General features: G+C 43.5%; 2 protein-coding genes across 8 annotated transcripts in view; both read right to left on the bottom strand.

The window, feature by feature from the left end:
- The window catches only part of LOC114889274 (Golgi apparatus membrane protein TVP23 homolog B), a 33,743-nt gene extending 21,120 nt beyond the window's left edge, over nt 1–12,623 (bottom strand). For 4 of the 7 annotated variants that reach the window (XR_003791996.1, XR_003791998.1, XR_003791997.1 and 1 more), the window contains exons 1-4: nt 9,301–10,223; nt 7,967–8,111; nt 3,950–4,039; nt 2,390–2,521 (exon numbers count right to left, since the gene is read on the bottom strand). Coding sequence is in view for 4 of the 7 variants with exons in the window: in XM_029212385.1 (XP_029068218.1) it covers nt 2,390–2,521; nt 3,950–4,039; nt 7,967–8,111; nt 9,301–9,434 (501 nt within the window). In the remaining 3 variants the exon portion in view is untranslated. Of the gene's footprint in view, nt 1–2,389; nt 2,522–3,949; nt 4,040–7,966; nt 8,112–9,300; nt 10,224–10,753; nt 10,985–12,361; nt 12,444–12,473 lie in introns of those variants that run through there. The other 3 variants (XM_029212386.1, XM_029212389.1, XM_029212388.1) reach the window with 3 other exon arrangements.
- Nucleotides 12,624–14,341: 1,718 nt separating this feature from the next.
- CDRT1 (CMT1A duplicated region transcript 1) overlaps nt 14,342–27,264 on the bottom strand; it is a 34,860-nt gene continuing 21,937 nt past the window's right edge. Inside the window, exons 11-14 of the mRNA XM_029213367.1 lie at nt 20,376–20,534; nt 18,457–18,722; nt 17,577–17,726; nt 14,342–15,210 (exon numbers count right to left, since the gene is read on the bottom strand). Of these exons, the coding sequence (XP_029069200.1) occupies nt 14,387–15,210; nt 17,577–17,726; nt 18,457–18,722; nt 20,376–20,534 (1,399 nt within the window). The 3' untranslated portion in view covers nt 14,342–14,386. The remainder of the gene's footprint in view (nt 15,211–17,576; nt 17,727–18,456; nt 18,723–20,375; nt 20,535–27,264) is intronic.

Raw genomic sequence — 27,264 nt, 5'->3', positions numbered from 1 at the left:
AAACACAGAACATAAATAAATGTAAAGACAACAGAAGATAATTTTCCTGATTCAAAGCAAAACCTGTGCCTGCATATTAGAGGGGCACAGTTTCCAGAAAAAGCAATACAGAAAGATAAACACAATCTGGTTCTGTATGCTATTTTAAAACTTCAAGAATGATTAACAAAAACTATTTGTCCAGGGAGAAAAATAATTCACTCCCTTACATGGAGGTTAAGTAAGCCAGGCCTCAGATTTCTCTACAATATTCAATATTAGAAAATGAGGAAGTAATGTCTTCTAAATGGTGAGAGAAAAAAGTTGTGACCCAAGAATATTAACTTAGCCAATTCTTTATTCAAGAATAAAGAATCTTTTTTCAAGAATGAAGAAATAAAGAATTTATTCAAGCATAAAGAGTTTATTCAGAAAGAAAAAAGAAAAGTTTATTCAAGAATAAAGTCAACAGGCTCATATTCTTAAACATGACAGAGCCAAAGGAAAATAACACCCACAAGTTTTTTGAAAAAAATCACCCAACAATGAAATTCAGCCAACCAAGAGGTAAAGGAGAAGCTGCAATAAAAGGACTGAATCAATTTATTTAAAAGTAGATCAAAGACTGAACAACCAGTAACAAATATCGTTTCGAAAGGTAATTGTTATAAACCTTGACAACAAAAATAATACTGGAACAAACAAAGCTCAGGCATAGAAAGGGAAGAAACAAAGGAGGGAATATAAGAGTGTTTATTTCATTCCCTTTCTAAACAGTCTCTAAGTCAATAAACAGGAGTAAGTATATTACTTAAAATAACTAAAGTAAGACTACAACCAACAAAAATCCAGAAGTGGAAGGAGGGAGGAAAGGTGGGAGAAGGCATGAATGTTAACTTTACATCTTTCACAGCAGGAAATCAAGACATTAAATACATTTCTTAATTCATGAAAGAGGGTATGATACATGAAATACATGAAAGAGGGTTATGTGATACAGATAACTACTAGAAAAACTAAAAACAGAAAATAAACCTTCCAAACCTCAAAAGGGAAAGTATTTATGTACGTGTATGCACAAAGGAAAAGAGAACCTATACAGCGAACTAGACAAGGAAATATTAAAAACAGGGGAAAAAAACACAATTAAGGCCAAAATACATCTGATACCAATATGTATTAAGTGAGATAAAATCAATTATTAAAAGAATAAGACACACAGTTTGGGCTAAGTGACAGATTATATTTTCCAAACATGGTGGCAATTGTATCTCCACATGCTCTTCTAGAATCTTCTTACTCCCCCATCAAGCTGTAGAGCCTAATTTCCATTCTCCTGAATGTGGACGGGTGCCAAAAGTGATGCTGTGACTTCTGAGGCTAGGTGGTTGTCATGGGCTGAACTTTGTTCCCCCAAAATGTATATGTTTAATGTATATAATCCCAGGACCCCAGAATGTGACTGTATTTGGAAGCAGGGTCTTTAAAGAATTAAGGAAAAATAAGGTCACTAGGGTGGGCCCTAATCCAATATGATAGGTGCCCTTATAAGTAGAGGAGATTAGGACACAGACATGTACAGAGGGAAGACCACATGAAGACACTGGGAGAAGACAGTCAACTAGCCAAAGAGACAGACCTCCAGAATTGGGAGAAAATAAATTTCTGTTGTTTAAGCCACCCAGTCCGTGATACTTTGTTATGGCAGCCCTAGAAAACTAATACAGTTGTACAAGGTAATACAGCTTGTGAGCTAAAATACTCTCAACTGGAGCTGTGACCCTCCAAGTAAGCTGTGACCCTCCAAGTCTAACTGCCATGAGGCCACCAGACTGTAATGAAGCCCCAACCAGCAATGTAGAAAGACCGTGTTGAGAGGCCATGGGACCCCATAAAGAGGAGAAGGCTCAGCAGCCCCCAGCCACTGTCTGACCACAAGTACAAAAGATCCCAAGCCAGAACTTTCCAGACAAGCCCTTCCCAAACTTCTGAACCAGTGAAACTGCGAGAGATCATAAAATGACTGTTGCAGTAGATAACCAGAACAGGTTACCAACCAGTATTTTCAGAAAAGACCACTCTGTTAGTTCCAAACCAAGCTAAGCACGTGTGGAGTATACTGACCATCCCCGACTGACAAGATTATGTGATACATGTGGTAATCACTGAACAAGATGGGCTAAATCAAATTCTGCTCAGCACTTGGAGAACTGGTGAGATGGAGTCTTTCACAGGACTCTGCTCTCTGTACTTAGAGAAGAGCAGAGTTGAGAAACCAAACTTGGGAAATACATGATGAAGCTGCCTATTCAAGGGGGGGGGGGTCCCTGATGTTAACACAGGTGCTGCTTATTATGACTGTCCACCAGCCACCTTAGCAGGTTACTGACAGCTCCACACTGATACTCACCAACCACTTCACTCTGAAGGAGAAGAGGGCACTAAAGGCAAATATCACCCACAGCACCGGACAGGCAATGAGTCCTAACCAGAAGATTCTTGATTCAGCCTCTGAAACAGTTTTACTGTCTTGAGGAGAGGCCTACAAAAGAACATGAAGTTAATAACCAATGTTCTGTGGTATTTATCAGCAAAAAGTTTAACATTTTTAATGAAAAACCCCTTACCCTCAAATTCAAATAAATTAATACAGACAACCCAAGTCCCAAGTTAGAACTCCTACCTCCCGCCCCACAATCTCCCTCAAGCAAAACAGTAGATCTACCACTACTGTAATTTTTGGAACTGGTCTTAACATACTTTGTTTTAAATCGAGAATGTTTCATTTTCAGGGCAGAGTGGACAGTTGTCATCACCCAAGACAGTAAGGGTGGCCTCTGATAGGCTTCTAGTCAATCCTTCTTGCACTTATACTGATTATTCATAAGCAAGCTTTGAAAGATGCCTTCTTAGGTGAGGATTCAGGAAATCAAGGCTATGGTCATCCTGGAGACTAAAAGGTCCATCAGGGTCCACAGGAAGAAATGCAGTCAAGGGATTCCAGACAATGACCAGAATGTCTCAGCAACACCCAGGAATTTAAAAGGGCGCTGAGTGGTTTCCAAGGTAGATTTTATAATATAAAGGACTATGGGCTCACTGAGCACAATGCTGCTTTCTGAGGAGTCCTAGTCAGGGGCCCTAACAAGCAGAGGCAAGCAATTTAATTGGTGCTGTCTCCAGGAGTTTTGTCCTCTGGCTCCCAAAACTGATTTCCACTACAGATAAGCAGGCTAACCCAAAACAGAGCAAGGTCCCCTAGGGCTTCTGAAGGCACAGCCTGAAGAACTGACTGCTCTCTGCTTAACTCAGATTTTCTATCCAGATGCAAACTTCCTCTTTCTTCCTCCTGAGTACGAATGGAGGAGGACCCCGGGGGCAAGGACAGAGGGAGCCACTGGAGGGAGCTACACTAGGCAAGGCACACAGGGACCCCAAACAGAGACCCTTCAGCAGCAGCCCCTGGGAGGCAGCTAAGCACACGGCATAAACCCTGAGCCCAAGCCCTCTCAGGGTTCTTTCCTGGACACGCCCTGTTTCCAGTCGGAACTAAAGAGAAACGCAAGGCAAGTTTAGAAGGTCATCTGGTTCTGTGCTATACCATGCCAAGCGACCTGGGGCGGTCCCTTATGTGTAGATGCATCTGAAGTGTTTAGGTAATTGACCCTTAAATACTCAAATGTATCTACACGTAATTTTTTTTTTTTTTTTTTTTTTCGGTACGCGGGCCTCTCACTGTTGTGGCCTCTCCCGTTGCGGAGCACGGGCTCCGGACGCGCAGGATCAGCGGCCATGGCTCATGGGCCCAGCCGCTCCGCGTCATGTGGGATCTTCCCGGACCAGGGCACGAACCCGTGTCCCCTGCATCGGCAGGCGACTCTCAACCACTGCACCACCAGGGAAGCCCTACACATAATTTTTTGAATGACACTCAAAAAAAACCACAAAAAACAAAACAAAGGCAGTTTACCTTCCTGGACTCAAACACCCAATGGCTTTTTCCATCTTCATCAATATGATTCCACCAGCGCAGGCCAACCATTAGTCTACCTGTGACATTCTGGTAAAGATTAATATATGCACACACATTTTAAAAACATTATTTACAGGTCTACCATAACATCGTATCTTAGTGTAACAGTTCACAAACAAGAAATCATCAGCTTTCCCACCATAATATCCAGTTAAAGACCACTACGTACCAGGCCTGGACAATGCCACGGCAGGCCCCACAGGGGCAGAGGTGACAGGGTCAGCACACCCATAAACATTACCCTTCTTTTCCCTAGCGAACTCTTGTCCTTTCTCCAGTTCCCTAATGTGTTTCTAAACCCCTTGATCTTTAGCTTCTGGGACCTACTTTTTCCTATATATCCTGACCACAGCTACATATACTTTATAACTATGTATCTCTAAAAAAGGTTATGGACTGAATACTGTGTCCCCCCCAAATCCATGGGTTGAAACTCTGCCCCCACCCCATCACCAAGTGATGGTATCAAGAGGGGGCCTCTGGGAGGTGATTAGGATTAGATGAGGCCATGGGGGCGGAGCCTTTGTGAATGGGATTAGTGTCCTCATAAGAGTCAAGAGACAGCTTTCACCCTCTCTCTGCTCTCAGTCATGTGAGGATACAACGAGACATCAGCAGTCTGGAACCCAAGGAGGGCCCTCACCAGAGGCCGACCATGCTGGCACCCTGACCTTGGATTTCCAGCCTCCAGGACTTGGAAAAACAAATTCCTATCGTTCGTAAGCCACCCAGTCTCTGGTATTCTGTACAGCAGCCCAAACGAAGACTATGGTTATAGGCACTGACCTTCATTCAGTACTTGAAATGCACCAAGCTCTTTCCCTCTTACCAATGTAACAAATTGCTTTGATAGCTTTCCTAACATGATGAAAGGAATACAGAAGAGAAGAAGAGGAGGAGCCTTAGAGACCAAACTTCGTTTTGTAGAAACGCTACCAATCAAAGGCTAAGCAAAAGAGAAGAGCTGGCAAAGAAGACCGAGAACAGCCAGAGGTCTATTTTAGTGGCCCTTTCAAATAACAGCTCTTCGAATAGTCTCAAACTCCTCCATTTTCCCATTTTCCAATTCTTTACTTTGTTTTTGTCATTTTAGTTTATTTTCCGAATTTCTCTCAAGCTTATTATTTTTGTTTTTGAAACTTCTAGACCTCTAATAAAAGCCTTTTGTCTATTGTTTTTCCTCTGAATTCAGCTTTAGACACATTTCAAAAGTTTGAATGTAGATGTTCATTATCATTAAGGTATAAATAATCTATATTTACAGTTTTTACTTCCTTTTTACGCCAAGATATTTAACAGAATGGCTCTTTTTAAAAATCCCAATTTTGACAACCATTTTTTTTTTTTATTAGTCTCCAGTTCTGTTGTACTGGACTAGAAAATGTAGCTGCTTTGGGCAATTTCTTTGGATTTTCTTCATAGTGATATTTAGTCAGCTTTTGTAAATGTTCCACAGGAACTGAACAAGAAGGTATTATGCCTCTACATACAGAGTTCCAAATACTGCTATGAAAGTGACCTTGTTATTTCATTCAGATCCTTCAAATCTTATGTATTTTTTGTTGCTCTGATCTGCAAAGACAATGGTTTGTTAGACTTCTATCACAACAGTGTTCCTCCATCTTCTCTAGTGTTTCTAGTAGTTTTTCACTATAGTTTGATGTGATGTCATTCTGTGAATGATCCTCACTGTGACTCATCAACTGACCTTTCTTGTTCCACTGAATGCTGTCTTACTCTCAATTTCTGCTTTGTCTGATAATAATATAACGTCAAGTTTCTTTTTGTTTGAATTGGTCTTATGTTATCTTTGCCTTCTTTTACTTTTTCTAATGTTACAATTATCGTTAGATCTTTTGCGTTGGACTTTGATTTTTGACCAAATCTAATTTTTATCTTTAAAAAGAGGGTTTAATTAAATTACATCTAAAGCTGTAACTAATGTGCTACTGCTCTCATCCCCTTGCACTCTGCCCTATGATATTTCAGGTTCCTGGACGCTTGCTTTGTTCTCCTTCTCTTGATGTTTTAGTTGCTCCTGTCTTCTCCAATGTTTTGGAAGACACACAATGTTTTAAATTTTACTAAAAGTTACCATAAAAATTTGAAAACAACTATTCTTTTTTTTACTATATTTCTCAAAATAAAGAATAAGACAAAAGCCCCATATAGGTTATAACATTTAAGTTCTTTTCATTTTTTAAATAACTTTATCTTATTTATCTCTTTTTTTTAATAATTATCTCTTCTTTTGACAACTGCCTTGAGATTTACAACTACGACACACTGCTGTTCTAACTACACTCAGAACCCTGCACACCCCCTTCCCCAAGTCCATTTAATAATTTCCCCATTCTTGACTTCTTAATTTCGTATCTCAATTGTCTGCATATCTGTAAGTAATTCTGCCACAGATGAAAGAGTATTTTTAAAGCCCTTGTTTTAAAAAAAAAAATGTTATCAGAAAATATACTTTCTGGCCACATTTTTTTTTTTTTTTTTTAATTTGGTCATGCTGCGGCTTGCATCCCGGTATCTCAGTTCCCTGACCAGGGACTGAACCCAGGCTATGGAGTGAAAGCCCGGAATCCTAACCATTAGGCCACCAGGGAACTCCCTCTGGCCACATTTTTTAAAACTCTAAACCCACAAGGATCTAATTATATAATTTTTGGAAATTAGCAGGAAGAACTGACTGAAGGTGGTGTTCTATTTGGCTAAGCAGAAATTACATGAACAACAAAAAGAAATGTTCCTCAAAACAAAACTGTGACCTGGATACAGTAAACACTTTAGAGCACAAAGCAACAGAAGAAATTCAAAGAAATACAAGGCAAAGAAGACTGTACAAAAGAAAAGACTACAGGAAACAGACCTTTGTAATCTTTACTCTCAGCATTTTGTGGCCTACGGAAACTGGCCACCACCAAGCCAACCACTTCTGATATCTGTAACAATCAAAAGATCTAAAAATGGCTGCGTTGGTGGACATGAGCAGACCTGTAACATCTTACTGGTTTTTGAATCAATATACATACCTCAAATTCCAAAAGTAGCTTTTGCCTTTTTCTTTTTTGCCTTCAATTTTTCCCCCTACCATTTTATTATGAAAATTTCCAAACACACAGAAAAGTCAAGTTTTACAGTGAATACTCATACACCTATCACCTAGTGTCTACATTTAATATTTTACCATAGTTACTTTATCACATGCCCCTCTATCTATATACCTATCTCTCCAACCATCCATCCCTCTACCTACCACCGCCTCTGAGTTTGAACCATTTCTTACACTCTTTTCTACCCCTACAACAGGATCCCTCAGCCTCAGCACTATCCACATTTTGGGCCGGGTGATTCCCTGATGTGGGGGGGCTGCCCCGTGTGTGCACCTTAAGATACTTAGCAGCATCCCTGGCCTCTACCCGTGTGACACCAATAGCACACTTCCCCCACCCCCAGTTGTGACAACCAAAGATGTCTTCAGATACTGACAAACTAACGTCCCCCTGGAGGGCAAAACTGGCCCTGGCTGAGAAACACTGCCCTCAAGCTCAAATAGGAGCCTTTGTAATGGTCGGTACTTGTAATGGTGGACAAACTACCCTGGGGTCTTATCTAGAAATCATACGCGGCATAGCCGGAGGTGACCCTGAAGCAAAACCAGTGGTGAGGATTAGAAGCAATATGTGTAGTCTGTAGCTGCTGGTCACTTTTTTATTTGTTTAACTTTAAAGCTGACATAGGTTAACGTAAAGCACAGACAAGTCAGTAAACCTACACGTGATCTGCCACAACTGGCACTTTGACACCGGTGAGGCCTAAGATAACAAAAAGATAAATTAACACCAATCGGAAATGCTAAGTGTCATTATTTTTTTTTTTTTTACTGTTTACACGTCATTCAATCTCATCATATAAATACGATTTTAAAATAAAAACAATCAAACCTACCTTGACTGCCCAAAAGTCACATGACAACAACAAGATAATTGTCACCATACAGGCAATAAAGCTGCTGCTGAACAATTCACAGAGAAGATAGACTATAATTGCACTGACTCGAAAGAATAAATGGAAAAATGATGCCACTGGGTGTCTGAAAACCAAAACATAATAAAAGATATGCAATTACATTTACAACAGGTACTGTAGATGTAGATGAAAATGTTTCAGCCAAAGCAGAACCATGCAGAGTCTTGCCAAAATAAAAGATGACTTGAGGAAGAAGCAAACCGCCTACCTCTCTTTTTTCATAAGTCCCATTATTTGACTAGGCCCTGCTGTCACAGAAAATACACTATGTAAACGTGACTTTAACACCTCATTGATTATATACTTTCACAAAATATATAACAAGAAACTTTACCAAGCTTAGAGGAATTAGGAAACTACACTCTTAGGACTGACTCCTATTTTCACATGTCTAAATGTCATGCCCTAAGAATTTCTAGGCCCTCAGAAATCACTTCAGGCGTTAAGACAAAGTGACCACCAGGCATAGTTGCCGTTTTATCAGCAGCTTCGTTGTGATATAATCCACACGCCACACAATTCCCCTATTTAAAGGGTATAATTCAGTGATTTTTGGTATATTCACAGAATTGTGCAATTATCACACAATCAATTTTAGAACTTTTTCATGACCCCAAACATAAAGCCTATACCCATGGGCAGTCACCCCCCCATTGACCCCAATCCCACCCCTCTCCAGTCCTAGGCAACCACTAATGTACTTCTTGTCCCTATAGATTTGCCTATTCTGGACATTTCACATAAACAAAATCATATAATACGTGGTCTTTTGTGACGGGCATCTCTCACTTAGAGATGTTCTCAAGGTTCAGGTAGAATTTGATTTCATCAAGTGAATTTCTTTAGCGATAACTAAGTTTGGAATAGAAAGATATTTGGCTTGATATTCTCACATTAGTTGATACAAAAGACACAATTCTGAAATTTGCATAATAAATCAAAATGTAATATATCTACAGAAACTATCTAAAGAAATGGTGCATTCTTGGTACAAAAGTCAGAATTAAAAACACCAGTGTTCAAAAAATTGGATTTGCAGATTTGAAAACTCAGTATTGAGTAAAATGCCATATGTCAATTATTCCCAGGGAAAACGTGAGATGTCACCTCATCTCAGACTAAAGAGCAAAGCAGCAATACACAATATTCACCAGCACATCACAACCACTCTGCCCCGAACCCCGTCGCTGGCACCAGGCGATGGACAGAACAGCACCAGACACTAACCCGAGTCTTGTAACTTATCGTCGTACCTGATTTTGGATTTTTTTGGTCTACTAGTTGTCTCCTCTTCTGCATCAAACAGTGAAACATCTTCAATGTCATCATTACTGTCCTGATAGGAAAAGCAAATATTCATGAAGCAGAATGAAACTCCGTATTGCATGCCTACTACACGCAAGGCAGCACACAAGTCAATATGAAAGATGACGGCAGGATGCCGTCACGGCCACCTGGAACTCACAGCCTAGGGAAGGGGCGAGGTCAGTTCCCTCCCCCAACCCTGATCACCTGGCCAAACCCCACGTGGCAACCCAAGCACCTGCTGTCTCCATCCCACCCAAGAAGCTGCCAAGCGCAAACTCAATGCAGCCACCCTCAGGCGGCTCTCAGAGAAGGCTGAGGCTGCCGAGATAAACTCACTGTCTCTGGCTCCTCCACAAAATCATCTGACTGCAGCCCTGTTTTCCTGACCCCTTCTCACAACTCTGTCCCTTTTTCTCCAAGGCTAAACCAGCTACTTGTAGTCAGAATCCCTTCTCTTCCTGCCCCCTTGGGGGCGTGTTCCATCACTCTTCCCCTTTATTTACAGTTTCCTGTATCTTCAGGTCTTTCTGGTGGATCTTTCTCATCAGCATACAAGCTTCTTCAGGTGTCCTTTACAGCGTGAAGAGATGTTTTAAAGTCCTGATGCTGAATCTCCCTTCTGTCCTCTACTTCCCTTCCCTCCTCAACCTCAGGTCTCTAAGTGGTTCGCACCTCAGCTCACTGCAACTCACCTGCAGCCTCAGTCATGCTTCACACCTTCACAGTGCCAGCCCCTCCCCACTCACCTGCCATCTCTGGTCTCACCCCCGCTCTACTCCAGCCCCTCATTACCCGGAGTATCTCCCTAAATGGAGAGCATACCATGTCACCCCCCTGCCCAAACTGTTCAGTGGTGCCCCTCCCTGTACAGGATAAGACTTAAATCCCTCAGGCACAGCAAACCAGAGCTTGCGGCAGCTCAGGACCTGATCCCGTGCCCACCTCCCGACAACGCCCCCTCCCACTGAGCACTGCAGCAACGCTGTTACTACCTGCTCTGGGAAAACACTTCGGGTCCTCCCACCTTTCTGCCCTTCATGTTTTCTCTACCCAGAAGCTCTTCCCTTCCCCATCCCCTATGAAGCGGACCATCAGGCAAACGCCAAATCATCTTTCAACTTTCAGCTCAAATACTGCAACGGCTGAGAAACTTGCCCTGAAATCCCCAGGCATCCCCCCTCCCACGTCCCCACAGCACCTGGGCAAATCTCCGCTTGAACAATTATCTCGGGATAGTCTTACTTTAAGTCTACTCCTCCTACCTCCTCCTAGACTCCAAGCTACTGGAGGGCAAGTTCCGTCCCTGCATTGTAATAAATCCTAGGGTCTAGCCGAGCACCAGGCCAGGTGCTACAGTATTTGTTGAAGGCATGAGCTAATAAACAAAGAAGCAATCACCTACGACACGTGGCAGACTGTGATCAGTGCCAGAAGTAACCTGAGCGCAAACAGGAGCAGAGGGAGGGACGGGCTGTGGGGAGGCTTCCAGGAGAGTTCACCCGCTGGGCCTCCCTCTGGCCCCTTGACTAGGTATCTGTTCACAGGCACAGAAGTGGGAACACACAGAGTATGTATGGAGAAAGCCCTCATAGTAAATGAAGGTGGAAGAGTGGAGGAACAGCTGAAGCTAGAAAATGTAAAATGGATTCACATCTATGAGACCAGTGGTCTCCACCTTGGTGACAGGCTAGAATTCTCTGGGGGTACTTTATTTAGGCAAGAGGGGATGGAAACCAGTGCACAAGGAGAGGGCTCGACTTTAGAAGGCAGCACCGGGACTTCCCTGGCTGTCCAGTGGTTACGACTTCGCCTTCCAGTGCAGGGGGTGTGGGTTCGATCCCTGGTCAGGGAGCTAAGATCCCACATGCCTCATGACCAAAAAACCAAAACATTAAAAAAAAAAAAGCAATACTGTTTTCGCACAAATTCGATAAAGGCTTTAAAAATGGCCCATATCAAAAAAAAAAACGCAGCACAGACAGTGCAGTTACATAAAACAAAGGCAGAGTGAACAGGAGATTACAAGGAAAGCTGGAGATGGCAGGCGGTGCGGACACCGATGTCTTCCACCTTCTCAGTGAAACGAGCAGCAAGGCTAGGGGCTGAGAGCAGATAAGGAAGAAACGCTGAAGGTCTGAGGGAGAAGCCCTGGAGAGCAGCCTAGGTGGGAGGGAGAGGGGGCTACGGAGGGGGCAGGGTGAGGACTGCCTGGCGGCCCTAAGGGCTCGCTTGAGGTGCCTGGCCACACGCTTAAGTGGGAACAGTCAGTGCCGTTGTGTTTTTCTCCAGCCTCGCTTAAGTGGGAACAGTCAGTGCCTTTGTGTTTTTCTCCAGCCTCCTTCAGCCGGGGCGCAGGTGCAGACCATCACCTGGTTTTCCCCACTCAGGTCACCTCCCCGGAGCGGTCCTTTCCGACACTAAATCCCGAGGGCGTCCTATTCGCAGACACCTGCTATCACATCACCCTGGTGACAGCCCTGTGAAAACTACCTTCAGTCTTTAACTTATCTTGCCTCCCCACCTCCGGTACCTTCCAATTCTCCCTCCGATTCAGGGCAGGAAATCGTCTGTGCGGTTCGCAGCCCTTCCCCGGGGCCTAGCACAGTGCTTGGGCCACAGTAACCCCTCAAGAGGAAAAGACGCCTACAAAATCTAACTAAAAGTGTAACTTTTTAAAAAATAGCAAGAAACTACGAAATGATTCTTACTAATCTCTGATCCTACACGTGAGGGCTGTAATTAGCTCGGAGGGGCAGATGCAGTCACGGGAGTGGACCAGCCACCTCCAACGCTGCTGTAACAGCACAAACTTGAACGCAAGGCCGGGTCGGGGGTCCCCTAATCCCACGTGCGGGGTGGCGGCCCCCCTCCCCTCGCCCGGCCACACACGGCGTCTCCGCAGCCGCCCGCCCACCCGGGCGCGACCCCGCGCCTCTCACACCCGCGCCGGCCCTCAGCGCAGCCCGGACCCCGGCCCCGCCCCCGGCCGCCCCGCTCGCCGCCCACCCGCTCCTCCTCGGGCTCCGGCAGCGGCCCCGGACGCTCAGCACGGGCCCCTCAGGCCCTGCAGGCCCGGCCCACCCGCCGCGGCCCTCTCTCCGCGCCCACAGCCCCTCACCTGCTGCAACATAGCGGCCCACGCCAGCCCCACTTCCGGGAGCCACGTCAGCGCCGCAGCCGCGGGCCGGGGACCAGAACAGACGAGGCGGGGTCACTACGGGCCTGGAGGAGCCGGAGTAACAGCGGCAACCCGACCCCACTTCCGCTTCCGGGCCCTCAGGGGAGGAGCAAGTGGGGGCGGGGCGATTCGGAGTGGGAGGATCCGGGCGGGGCTAGAGAGTGGGCGGGGCGGGGCGGGGCGGGGCGGGGCGGGGCGGGGCGAGAAGCCAGGACTCAGGCTGGGGCCCGGGCAGGTCCAAGCAGGAGAGGAAAGTAAAAGATGCTGCTTTAGGCACTTCATGGTTTGTTGCCTGGAGATGTTGCTGCCGCCTACAGTGTCATTCCTCTAGTGTGGATGTCCTGAAGGCAGGGGTGGGGGTCAGGGGCATGATTATTCCATAGTTTTCATTTCGTTTGAGTGTTTTACGGTGACGTGTAATTCCGTACAGGATTACTTTTGTACCTTAAACAGTGGAAGCAGTTGAAGAAATAAATGTCCTCCTGCGAAGGGGTAAATGTTATTAAGAAGAACTAGGCAGGAGGACCGTAAACATGGCGGGTCTTATTAAGGGAGGAAGGTAGACCTGGGAAAGAGTAAGGAGAGAGGCTGAGAGCGTGGGCCCCGGAGTCTGAGCCCCCTGGGTTTGAGCCCGTCTACTCCGCTTAACCAATTATCTAGCTAACATCTATGTGTCCTTCCCTTCCAGGGTCCATACCTACCTACTCAATAGATGTTATTCTTATCACGGTTTTAAGTTTAGCCGTGAATATTGTGATCTTGCCCCTTGAAGGAGCTGAAATTCAGGGACTTCATGTCATCTTTGAAACTGTGATTATAACAATATCCTATCTGCCCAGCCTGCTGTCAAACTGCTGTTGGAAGGCTCATGGAATAATGTGTAGAAGCACGTTTCCTTAATTGAAGGGATTCTTTCCATTCAAATCACAATTTTTACATGGCTATTTGCCAGTGCTACTTTAAACCTGATTTCCTAAGAATGGAGAAAAAATTCTCCAGGGAGAGAAAGCTTGGCAAATGATGGTATTCCTGCACCTGGAGGTGAAAGCGGAGGCTGGGAACAGGTGGCCTGTGCATCCAGCCTACCGATGCCAGGGTTTTGGTGGCCCACTCAGTGTGTGGGTTGCGGAGTTTTGTGGGGTTGGTGTCTTGTTGTTTTGTTCTGCATTCTGCTTCAATGGTTTCCATCCTACGCCAAGCTGAGCTACTGAGTAGGAGCTACCCCCTTCACATGGGGCTTGAGCTCTTTGACGGGCCACAGCACCTATGCTGGGCTGCTCACATCTAAATCACCTGCCTGGCCCCTGACACCAACCTCAGCAGGCTTAAGTAGCAACCTCAACACACATGATATTAATGTAGAAAGGATGAATGTGCCTAATTCTCTTCCATAGGAGTTAGCCCTGAGGAGGAAGAATGCAATTTGAGGGCTTCTCCTTTTAGATTCTTAATTGAACTCATTGAGCTTCATCAGGCTTCCATACGAAAATACCAGGGAACTCCAGTGCATTATTCTGATATAATCCCATCAGTTCATTTGCTAGAAGAAACGACAGCCCTAAATTGGTAGCCATGAGTGGTATTAAACTTCCAACATCTCCCATCAATGAAACAGGGCTTCCATGCCTCTCACTGAATGGTTTTCAGTGGAACTACAGATGCCAATCACCCCCAGCCTCTCTGTTTTCTTACTTTGATAAATATCAGTTCTTTGGCTTATAGGAAAATAATTAAAGAGTCCCCATGTTAATTGCCAGGGAACAGTTGAAAACAAACAAACAAAAAGAGGCCGAACACCAACATCCATTTGGTTTTTTGTTTATTATAAAACGCTGTAATTTCCCAAGGCTGGTTCAGATAAATACGTTTTGCCCAAGTTCAGGGGCTGCTGTTTTCCCTTGTTTCATGAAATTATCAATGGGCAGGCCTTTGATCTTCCTGACCCAGGCAGCTCTGCTGGCTTTTTCCAGATCAACCCCTCCAGCCGGCTTTATGGCCTGAAACTCCCTCATCTTGGCCTCCTCGTACTCCTTCTCCTCCTTCACAGTCAGCAGCATGAACTCCGTATTCACTCTGAAGGGGTCGAGGGCCGTGTAGAAGCGGGGCCAATCTCTCTTGGCAGCCTGGGCCGTCGTGCCCATCGGCGGAGCCAGCACGCAGTTTGGTTGGATGACCTGTGTGCTGGTTAAGGGGCTGAAGCTGCGCACTGCCCCATCAGTTGAACTGGTTGGCGGGTCTTCAGCCTTTAAGCTGCCAGACAACCTGGGGCAGATGAGCACCGGCTGGGGGATGGTAGACTGGACTCTGGGGCTGTGCACGGAGTTCTTCAGGTTAGGCTGAAGCTTCTGGATTTCAAGGGGAATACTGGTTTGTTTCACGTCTATGGGAGGGTTGCTCAATCTCAACCGATCGACGGCATGTTGGACCGATCGTCCCTTCAAACTCAGGACCTTCCTTGGGTATGAAATGGAAGGTCCCCAGGCATCGATGACCTGGGTTTGGGGCCTCCGGGGATAGGCAAGCTCCCCAGAATTATGGGCTTTCTGCAGGGCATTCACAGTCAGGAGGAACTGGTCAGGTGACATAGGGATGCACCAGGACTTCTTCTTTGAGCAACTGATCAAGTCCCCCAAAGTTCCCAGTTGTCCTTGTTTTGGTATTTCCTCCACATCACCTGCTTTAAAAAAAAAAAGAAAAGAAAGACAAACCAGTGTTCCGTGAAGACCATTAAGTACTTACGTATGAAAGTTAAATCCATTCCAACTGCTGTTCAGACTATGGTCTTTGTTACCCAGTGGACATGCTGCCATCATGTGAGCAAAAATCCTCTATGAGACGAGAAATTACAAAATATTTAACACACGTTTTTAACAAATATGCTAGTACTTGTGTACAAGTGTGTATGAACCTCTAGATACGCATATTTTGGAAGGAACATATGTAATGCCTGTGCTCCACACATTCCTGAAACTTCCCTGTGGGAAGGACCTTCACACCCCATTTATAGCCTTACAGAGTTTCAGTAACATACCTATATTTTTAAGTAAAACCTGGATGGCAAAGCTTGATTTCCACTTTATTCATCAAATTTGACTCCAAATGATCTTTGGATGTTTCTCAAAATCAAAACTGCCTTCAAAAAACATGTCACCTCTGCAAAACTGAAACTATCAAATGGCCAAAAGACAGTTCCTGAACAGGAGTTCCCTAAATGTTTTGAACATTTCGTAGGTCCAAAAGCCACTGACAAGGACAAGAGATTTATTCTGGCATGCTACTTTAGGGTCAAGGCCTCCAAGATGCCTAAGGCCCTTGAGTTAGCAACGATGTCTTCACAGGTGAGCAAATTTACTATGTCTCTCATTTGGGCTTTTGAATCTCTGCAATACCTCACAGACACACTGAAAACATTATCCTCCTTTTACAAAAGGCATAACTGAACCATGAAAAGGAGAAGGCATTTGTCTAGTCTGACCTAGCAAGTAAAATCTGCACCTCAAACTGCACCAATAAAACTAGCAAAGAAAATGCAACAGGGTATTGATTTCACAATTTTATAACAGTGTATAATTTTCCTTGACCAAGTAGGTCTTATCTAAATGAAATTAAGATGTCAAAGTCTTCCCCGTGCTTCGTGCAATTCCAGAATACCCCACTCTGTGTGTGTGTGTTGGGGGGGGTGTCTGTGTGTGTGTGAGAGAGACAAAACACAGTTTTTCTCCTATTAAAAGGAATTGTGATGGGCTCATTGTTCAGTAACTTGTCTTTTTTTCATATAATAATACATTATGGATCTCTTTCCAAGTCAAAAATGGGGCTCCATGGGCTTCCCTGGTGGCGCAGTGGTTGAGAGTCCGCCTGCCGATGCAGGGGATGCGGGTTTGTGCCCTGGTCTGGGAAGATCCCACATGCCGCGGAGCGGCTGGGTCCATGAGCCATGACCGCTGAGCCTGTGCGTCTGGAGCCTGTGCTCCGCAACGGGAGAGGCCACAACAGTGAAAGGCCCACGTACCTCAAAAAAAAAAAAAAAAAATGGGGCTCCTCATCCATTTTTAGCTGTTGTATAATATGCCTTTGTCATAGTATGGCTTTGTCATCACCTACTTAGTTACTGCCCACTGAGGGACATTTAGTTTGTGAGTGATCAACCTTAAAGAAATGCAAATAGCATCTTTACTTATCATATGAGCAAAATGATGGTGGACACCCAGTGTTGGCTTGGGAGCAGTGGGAGCTCTCAAGCATTGCTGGTGGGAGTGAAAAGTGACACAGCAGTTTTTAAAGACAACTATGGCGATCTCCTTCTAGCTTTTAAAAGGCAATCATCCTTGTGGCTCAGCGATGCCACGCCTAGGACTTTATCCCACAGGTATACCTATACAGGTACACAGAGACAGGTATATGCAAGGATGCCCACTGTTATTACAGACCTCACAAAACTCAATTGTTTTACCCTCACCTTGAAGCTAGTCTCTGCAGGGAGTTTGATTCAAAGAAACACTATTATATTAGCCAAAAATATTTGAAAGGCATTTTAAATCTTTACCAGAGTCTCTCAAAAACAACAAAGGGACACCTGATTCATGGTAACTCTTCTCCAAAGCCCCTCCCCGCCTATCTCCCTGATCCCCTTATCTCACATGTAGAGCACCCCCCAATCCAGCTCCTCCCCCATGAAACCCCCCTAAAACGCCTCTGCAATCAGCCCCACTGCCTCTTCTCCCTTCCGCTGAGCCCATTACTCAGATTGATGACACAACAGTCCAAGAAGTGATGAGGCTGACTGTGAGCCCAAAACCAGAGGCTCAGCTCTGAGAAAGGCGCTCGCTCTGTGTGGCCTCAAGTCAGAAAGGGGACGGTTAGGGAAAACCCACCACTCTTAGGAGAAGCTGGGCATTTTATCCATTCAGAATCCAAGCAAACTGATTGATGAACCTGCTGAAAAATTAGACTGAACAAAGAAAGAGAGAGAGAGAGAGAGAGAGAGAGAGAGAGAGAGAGAGAGATTGAATCTTGCCACATGAATTCAGAATAAAGGATCACCGTTCTTCTTATCTCCGGCGAGGGGTTTTGCTTCCAAATTCTCTTGCTCGGTGCCCGTGCCATTTGCTTCCCTAGAACTCGGTCTCTTCCTGCCATCTCTTCGGGGTGACTTTGGCGTTCCTTGACTTAGAGGGGCCTCCGTTAACACTCCTAAATTAAGATTGAGGAGGAAACTGTAGTAATTATGTGATTCAATTAGGTATGAATACTGGGGGCGTAGCCGATAATTCAACTGATTTTCACCCAAATGATCACTTTACTGTTTGTTGCTTCCTGTTGTCCCATGAAACTAGGCAATCACCTGGAGCCGAAGGTCCATCTAGATCACCTCCTGACGCCCCCCTCCTACCCCCGTTTCCTACTGATTATCCAGCTTTATGCATTATCTGAAATTCTCGGTCCTCTGTCCTAACTGACCGTTTGCGGTGTAATACTCTTGGAGGTGATCTATTGATCTAGTATTTTCCAGGTACGCATGTTATCAGTCAGAGGTCTACAGAGAATACATTCCACAGAGGACGTTTTTCTGCCGTACAATATATCTTGTCTGTGTCCTAAGGAAATAATCACGTACTATATGCTTGGATCAGGCGCAAGGGGGAGGATGTTGGTTGTCTGGTTTTTGTTTTAATGGCAAGTATGAAGGGCTAGTGTCATCTACTGCAGAAAGATTCTGTAAGTCTGAAAACTTAGGCCTTGAAAATCAGGAGATCCCCTTGAGCTGGCTAACAAATTGTCACATCAAAGAGAATGACATACAGGTTGGGATTTATATCATCAAGAAACCACTGACCAAATTATTCCACAGAGAAACTGGTCCTGGAAGCCCCTCACCTGCTCCACTGGGTACCACTGGGGCTGCCTAGGATTTGGTTCTTACCTGTAGGTAACCTGGATGCCCTCAGGAGAACTGGGGACCTGTGAGATTTGCTGAACAGGGACTCCTGGGCCGTGTGTTTGCTAGGTATGGATTCCTGAGGGCTGTAAGTCTGAGTGCTCGACTTGGAGAGAACTTCTGCGAGGCCGTTTTCTTCCCTGTCATACTCTTTGTCCTTCTTCTTTTGTTTGGCCCGTTCCAGGGAGTACTGCCACTTGATATTCTCGAACTGGAACATGAGGATGTTGCTCTCTGTGTTGATCACCATCCTGGAACCAAAGCAACAGGGTTGCCCACAAAAGGAGTGTGGAGGCTGCCACTGCCCGGCTTCCAAATATGCATTTGGACTACTGTCCCATCCGATCCTGAGGCCAAGGGATCAGTGCCCGGGAAATGACCGCACAGACAGGGTGGTGTAGGTTGTTGCAGGGTCTACGGGCGGAGAAAGGTGGCAGGCCGTGCAGCAGGGGTCGTTAGCTCTGTAGCCGTTTTCTTTAGAAATTAGATGTGAACAAGGCACACACGTCCTGATTACTTCGCTTCTCGGATTACAATATTTTTTAACGAATTTCCGTTTCTGGAGTGAGTGCCGAGAACCTGGGGTGCCCGAGTCAGAAGGCTTAGCTACTCTGCACACAGATGTCTTCAAGTTCACTCCTTTTTTCTTAAGCACAGCATCCAAATGCCATGGCTCTACTGCCGTGATGGGGTGAGGAAAACTCTAATGGGGGAGGCCTTCAAGCCCTCGCTGACCCTCCAGCCCCACCCCCTTCAAGCCATCGCTCTGGGTGTCTGTGCACGCTCTACGTTCAGACAGAACATTTGTACTTTGTAAAGCAGGAGGACATCTGTCTTCCCTAATCCCCACTCTCATGCCACTAGAGAAAAAAAGAGTTCTAAACCCAGGGTCCCCAACATCACCTCCTACCCACCCACTGTTCCTGGGGTTCACAGCGGTTACAGGGCGTTGCTTTTCTTCCCCCACCTCTGCTCCTAGGTCTCCCATAACCATAAACAAGAAATGGAAATGCTATGTGTGGGCTCCTTTCTGTGCCAAAAGCCTGCAATTTTAAGACTGTCACTGTTAGCGTAAACTCTCCATAAAAGTGACTCGTTACGGTTGGAAGCACTGGAATGGAACTTGGGGAATCGTTCCACTTAGGAATCTCTTTCAGACATATTTTGCTCAAGCTGACATCTCTCTTCGGATGTCATGATTAAGAAAAGGTCAAAGGTGACCTTTTTTTATAGGCTTCTGACTTCGTAACTGAAAACCATTAATTTATTGAGCCTTAGTATACTAGCACCCCCCCTGCTTTAAGCAAGGAGGACTAATCAGGAGGAAGGCAATGTGGTTCGAAGCGATTAAGCGATGTCTTAAGTGAGGCTGTGGTAGAATTTAAAAGTTAAGTCTAGTTGGGTATTTTCACATAATATCACCCTGAACCTAGCGTCTAACAACACCGTATTATATACAGCTAGTGTCGTCATGGTTCTGCTTTCTGTAAACTCATCTGCTCAGTTCTGCCCCACTGGACACTGGGCCGCCTGCCAATGCCACTCCCGCCCTCCTGCGCGTCACTCTGCATCAGAAGCGAGACACAGAGAGCTGGGAAGCTCTCAGGCTGGACGTGGGATCAGGGGCTGCAGGCTGGCAGAACCTCGGTCCCCACGGCAGAGCTGTATCGAGCCCATCGCGTGACTGGATCAGACACCCAGAACGAATGAAGAGTAGTGTGGTCCCTGATTGCTAAGTTCTGTGTGAAGTCCCATGAGTCCCCCATGAGCCTATCACTGCAGCCAAGACTGGAGCGGAGCACGGCCCACTCTCTCCTGCTGCCAGCAAATCCGGGGCCGGTGTCCCATAGGAGGAAAAATAATCATCCAAACAGAAATGCTCAGGGCTCTGACCTACCACCCACCTGTTGCCCTGAATAAAGAAGGACAGCACAGGATAACCTCTGCCATTGGCTTTCATCACCTTCAGACAGTTCCCGTTTAGGAAATTGTAAATGCGGATCTTGCCATCTGCACAGGCACTGATGACCCGGAGGAAGAGAAGGGCCACGTGGAGAACCTCCCTGGAAGGGAACAGAGCAATGGGCAGTACCCACCTTCTGGCAAACTGTGTGGGTGTGTCTGGAGTTGGGGCATTTCGGGTACTGTTGGGAGGCAGGGGTCGTGACTGTCCTTGAAACGATGTTTGCCATCATTTTATGATTCTGGATGTAAACCATTAACCCTCAAGACACAGATGGAATCTCCCCCCATATTCTGTTATTTTTCCTGCAATTTGGTCACAGTGCCACAAGGTGGCAAAACAAAAAAGCTTAAGTCACAGATTCTTTTTTGGTCTGATACAGAGATGACCATGCTTCTCTCTTACAATTTGATTTCTAGCTAATACTTCTCATGCTGAGAAGTATTTAACGTTTTGAATCTTTCTAAAAGTAGCATTGTTATATAAAGAAAAAACAAGGGAAAATAATCTTTATAATAAGCAAAAACCTGGTATTTGAGCAGTTTCTTTTGGTTCTTAAATTAGTGGCTTTAATTCTTTCAGTGAAACATCCTTAAGGAAAATTGTACCCAGGGGTGAGATTTTTGAGCTCCCTTTTGTGACAACCAGCAGGAAAAGAGAGGGGATCAGGAGAAGACTTAGGTAGATGCCTCCAACAAAATTCTCCCTACAACAGCTGGCTCCAACTTGGGCTCCAGGTAAGTTGGAGTATTCAATTCTGAGAAGTGTAATTACCCCATTGCTGTTAATGCTACTGAAAAATGGACCTTGAAGCCACCAATTTGTTAGATCTTATATGTAAAGCAGATCCATTGATCCCTGCCGTCCATCCATGGCCTCGCTCACGTGCTACCTTCTCCATAAAACCATCCCTTACCTTCATTCTCCTCTCATTCCACTCACATACACAAACTTCGGGTATATTGTCAGAACCTCTTGGGCACAGTCCACATCTTATCCATCTTTGCACACCCAGCACAGTGCCTAGCCCCATAGCAGGCCCTCAATAAATATTTGTTAGAAAAGTGAATGTCAACTCACATTTCAGTGTATGATTGTTGCTACAGTACGTTAAAAGAATGACATCCACCCCACACCATTTGGCCTTGGTCAGATCCCAGAGCCAATAATAAGACTTTTCAAGGCCCCAACAACTAACAAAACAGAAATAGCAAAGACCTTGAAAGACAGGAGATATTCAAAAAGCAGCAAAGACGCCAATGTGGTTCGAATCCCACCTCACATGATGAATGGATGGATAGATAGATAGATCAATCTAAGGTATAAAATAAGTATAAGAAAGTCCAACAAAGTTCCGGTTTTTTCTTAAGATGGAAATACAATAACTATATTGATGCACCTCGGTCCACCTGTGGGGGAATCCAGCACTAGGAGAGATGCCTCATGATAGAAGGGTTGCCTCTTTGTGTATCTCTTTGGATCTTGCTGAGCTAAGCCTACACTTCTCATGGGTTCCTGTGACATTTGGTGGTTCAACCTATACCATTATAGCCTGGTGATTAAAAACACAGGCTTTGGGATCAGAAGACCTGGGATCAAAACCTGATCCTACCTCTTATTGACTATATAACCTTGAGAAAATAACTTAACCTCTCAGTTTTCAGTTTTCTATTCCATGAAAAGGGGGAACTGCCTCAGAGGATTGCTGTCAGGATTAAATCAATCAAGGTATTTTAAAAACTTAGCCCATACCTGACACAAGAGCAGTTTTCATGGTCCTGGCATAACCCAGTCTCCTTTCAGGTTTATCTCTGTTCTAAAAATAAGTCATTTGTCTCCTTCTTTGTTCCTCTTTTATCAAAAGAGACTGCAGAGGGTGATGTCAGTGAAAATGGTGGAGGAAGGAACTCCAAAATTCCATCCTTCCATAAAAGCAACGAAGAAACTGGCAAAAGCTGTCAGAATCAACTATTTGGAACTCTGGAAAATAACCAAAGGCTTGCAGCAACCCAGGGAGCACTTAGACAAGAAAATGATCTTAGTCTCAGTAGGAACAGTGGACTTTGTGGCATGTTAACTTACCCTAGTCCAATCCCAACTCCCCAGCCCAGTGGCAGCCATGAAAATATCAATAACAGCCTGCATCCCTGGTACTGGAGGAAACAGAACAGAACTCATTCACAATGAATTATCTGACCTGTCTGGTGGCTTCCTGGGAGACTGGCTCAAAAAACTTGTCATTATTTCATCTCACCAGGAACTTACCCAGTGCTAAAACTACTACCTGGGGAGGGTAGAGGTGGGGGCAATGTTTTGTTAAAAACATAGGCAAATATTTTAGTCATGGTTGCCTAAGGCAATAGATATCTGCTGGGGCAAACAATACACTAACCAAGAAGCTTTGGAGGAAAAACTGGGGAATGAAATGTCTGTAAGGGCTGTGAAAAGCTCAGCTGTATTTCTGGGACTCTATCTGGCCACATACACGCCCAGGGCTGTGCACATGCTTGGGGGAGACTTGAAAAAGCCCTAAGCTCTCACTCTTGAATGACCTTGATGGTCTGCACAAGCAGGAAATGAGGGCTAAGGCAGAGTTGTAAACTGTCTGGCTGAGTGTTGAAGGCTTCCCTCAACAGGCACACAGAGCCCCTTGGCAAAGAATGGGGGGTATTTTGTTTCCAGGTGTTCCAATAATCTCTTTCCAGTCATGAGCACACCACCAAGGTAAAAAAAGAGACTTCGGTGGCCAAACAACACAAAGAATACAGACTCACTAAACAAACAAACAATAAAAACTACAACAAACAGCTAGAAAAAAAAAAAGAAAGAAAGAAGCCCTGGGCATGGGGGAGAATTTGATTTCCCGAGTTGTCATATTAAAATATTCAGAATGTACAGCTTTCAGCAAAAAAGTTGTAAAGTGTAAAAAGACACTAGAGGGTATGGCCCATAAACAGGGAAAAAAGTAATCGATAAAAACTGTGCATAAGGAAGCCCAATGGTTGCACTTTCTAGACAAAGACTTTAAATCATCTATTTTAAATGTGTTCAAAGAGCTAAGGAAAACCATGCCCACAAAACTAAAGGAAAGTATAAGAATGGTGTCTCACCAAATAAAGAATATCAATAAAGAATTAGAAATTATAAAAGAATCCAAACAGAAATTCTGGAGTTGAAAAACTGTACTAACTGAAATGAAAATTCACTAGAGGGGCTCAACAGCAGATTCAAGCAGGCAGAAGAAGGAAAGCATTTGAAGAGAGGTCAATTGAGACTATATAGTCTAAAGAACAGAAAGAAAGGAGAATGAAGAAAAATGAACAGAACCTCCGAAGTCTGTGTGACATCATCAAACATCAACATATGCATAACAGGATTCCCAGAAAAAGAGGAGAGAAAGGAGCAGAAAGAATATTTGAATAATGGCCAAAAACTTTCCAAACATGATGAAAAACATTAATCTACACATTCCAGAACCTCAACTCTAACTAGGATAGACTCAAAAAGATCCACACCTAGACATATTATAATCAAACTGTAAGCAGTAAGAGAAGGGCAGCTCATAACATAAAAAGGATCCTCAATAACATTAATAACTGACTTCTCATCAGAAACCATGGAAGCTAGAAGGCAATAGAATGACCTACTCAAAGCGCTGAAAGGGTAAAAAAATAACTGTAAACCCAGTATTCTATATCCATCAAAACCATTCTCAAAAATGGAGAAATTAAGAAATTCCGAAATAAACAAAAACTGAAAGTTCATCACTAGCAGACCTACCTAACAAGAAATGGTACATGGAGTCCTTCAGGTTGAACTGAAAGGACACTAGACAGTAATTCAAATCCACATGAAGAAATAAAGAGCATCAGTAAAGGTAACTATCAATACAACTACCTAGGAAAATATAAAACAGAGCATAAATGTATTTTTTAATTTATAACTCTTTTTTTCATCTCATTTAAAAGACAACTGCATAAAACAATAATTATAAGTCTATGATAATGGACACACAGGATATAAAGATTTAATTTGTTTACAAAAAGAGTATAAAAGAGGGGGGGAAAGGAGTTGTATAGGAGCAGTTTTTGTATACTATTGAAATTAAGTTGATATTAATGTGAACTAGATAAATGAAGACATTCATTGTAATCCCCTGGGCAACGACTAAGAAAATAATTCAAAAATATAGAGGAAAAAAATGACAAGGGAATTAAAATGGCACACTAGAAAATATCCAAATATTCACTTAATATCCAAAGAGACCATAATAGAAGACTTGAGAAACAAAAAAATACAAAAGACTATATAGAAAATAGCAAAATGGTAGAGTTAAGTCCATTCTACACTTAATGTAAATGGGCTAACTCTTCAATTAAAAGGCAGACATTGGAAAAAGGATTAAAAACGTGATCCAACTATATGCTGTCTACAAGAGACTCAATTGTAGATTCAAAGACACAAATAAAGGTGAAAGAATGGAAAAAGATACTCCATACCAAAGAAGCTCCAGAGTAGCTACACTAATATCATACAAAATAGACTTTTAGACAAAATTGCTAATGGAGACCAAAAAAGAACATTGTATAATGATAAAAGGGTGAACTTACCAAGCAGATATAACAATTATAAATGCATATTCACCTAAGAGCCCCCAAACTCACAGAATTAAAGGGAGAAATAGAAAACTCAATAATCATAGATGGAGACTTCAATGCAACACTTTAAAAAATGGATAGAACAGAAAATCAGCAAGAAAACACAAGCCATAAACAACATTATAAACTATATGTAGACCCAACACACATATACTGAGCATTCCACCAACAACAGCATACACATTCATACCAGTGCACATGAAGCATTCTCCAGGGTGGACCATACATTAGGCCATAAAATGTGTCAGTAAATTTTGAAAGATGGAAATTATATAAAGTATGTTCTCCAACTGCAATGAAATTAAATCAGAAATGAGTAACAGAAGGAAATTTGGGGAATTCATAAATATGTATGGAAATTAAACAACATGCTCTTAAATAACCACTGGGGGAAAGAAGAATTTAGAAAGGAAATTAGAAAATACTTTGAGATAAATTAAAATAAAAACACGACATATCAAAACTTATGGGATGCAGCCTATAGCAGTGTTCAGAGGGAAATTTATAGCAGTAAATACTCACATTTCTCCAATCAATAACCTAACCTTTCACCTTAAGAAACTAAAAAAAAGGGTCAAACTAAACCCAAAGCAAGCAGAAGGAAGGAAAATATAGAGCAGAAATCAATGAAAAGAGAATTGAAAAACAATAGAGAAAATTAATAAAACGAAAAGTTTGTTCTTTGAAAAGATCAACAAACCTTTAGCTAGAAATTGTCAAATCTTTGCTTAGACTGACCAATAAAATAAGAAATAAAAGTCAAATTACTAAAATCAGAAATGAAACAGAGGACATTACTACTGACTAATGGAAATATTCTGTAATTAGATAGTGGTAATGGTTGCACAACATTATGGATATACTAAAAACCACTGAAATTGTATGCTACAAAATGGTAAGTTTTATGTAATGTGAATTATATCTTAATTTTAAAATTGCAAAAAAATATATTAGTACAATACTAGCTATGGAAAAGACATTAAAGAATAAGGGTTTTTAAAAAAAAGACACTCCAGGGTACAGAAGCTTTTCTAAGGATCATCATTTTTGTCAGCCCTACTTTGCATCCTCTAATTTCATTCCTCATAACCATTCTCTCCTACGCTGTATACAGAATCTTAATTTTGGATAAAAAAAAATGTTGGACCAAGAGAACAGAAAGGAGCCCTCTTTCTCTGGTCCTTCTTCCATGAAGGACAGAGAGCAAATATATGTTTTTTCATCCATGTCATATTCTAAAGATGGGTATCAGTGCATCATTAGAACCCTCCAGGAAGGCAATCTGTCAAATTAGTCCTCATTATCAATCAGTTGGAAATATTTATTAAGCACTTACATATACACAGCACTACGACAGATGAGTGGGAGAAAGGGCCCTAAAAATGAGAACATTGACAATGTCCTCCAGGTGTACTGTAACTGTCTATGGATTTGCTGTAACTGTACAAGGCATCAAGAGCCAATGTGAATGGTATGTTGGGCTGTCATTCGACGGAAGTGGGAATGGTCTAAGAAGGTCTCATAGCTGAGGAAGAGTGGGAGGCTCATAGATTGATGAAATGTTGAACATACTGCTGAGTTTCCTGGGAACAATTATTTTCCAATAAGTAAACTAAATCTTACTGAATCATGCTTGGAAGGTTTTAAAAACGCAGAGTTACAATTTTCAGGTGACATCACAAAGTTTGAGTCCCTCCTTGAGGTCAAGTTTTGACAATCCAGATGATATGCTGAGAAGCTTACTGATAATCACCCAAGGGTTGGGTAAATCACTGAACACTGGCCTTTCCTGACACCCACCTGTCAACAATGCAGTCATACACGCCAGAGAGAGAACATACACATAAACGCCCATATCCCCCTCCACCGCCCACAAAGCCAGTCTGCCTGTTCAAGAGGTTCCTGTGAGGGTACAAGGAAATATAGGGCCATATTTCACTAAATAACTATTCCGTGATAGATCCTCCTGGAAGGCCCATTTACTCTTTCAATCGATTGGGACAGCACTTAGTTTCCTGGTATTTCTTATAATGCACTCAGGGGAAGAAGCATTATTCATGCAGTACAGAAGTGGCATACAGCAGCCTGTAAAACCCATGACTGTGGCAGAACCATTAACCGACCACAATACCCTTTCAAATAAGCTTAGATGTGACCTCAGAGTACTTCTTA

Source organism: Monodon monoceros, unplaced genomic scaffold (genome assembly GCF_005190385.1).
Source record: "Monodon monoceros isolate NGI ecotype Baffin Bay Population unplaced genomic scaffold, NGI_Narwhal_1 Super_Scaffold_9, whole genome shotgun sequence".
NCBI classification, from domain to species: domain Eukaryota; kingdom Metazoa; phylum Chordata; class Mammalia; order Artiodactyla; family Monodontidae; genus Monodon; species Monodon monoceros.
Note: the sequence above shows the minus strand (reverse complement) of the source record. Positions and strands in the feature narration are given on the sequence as shown.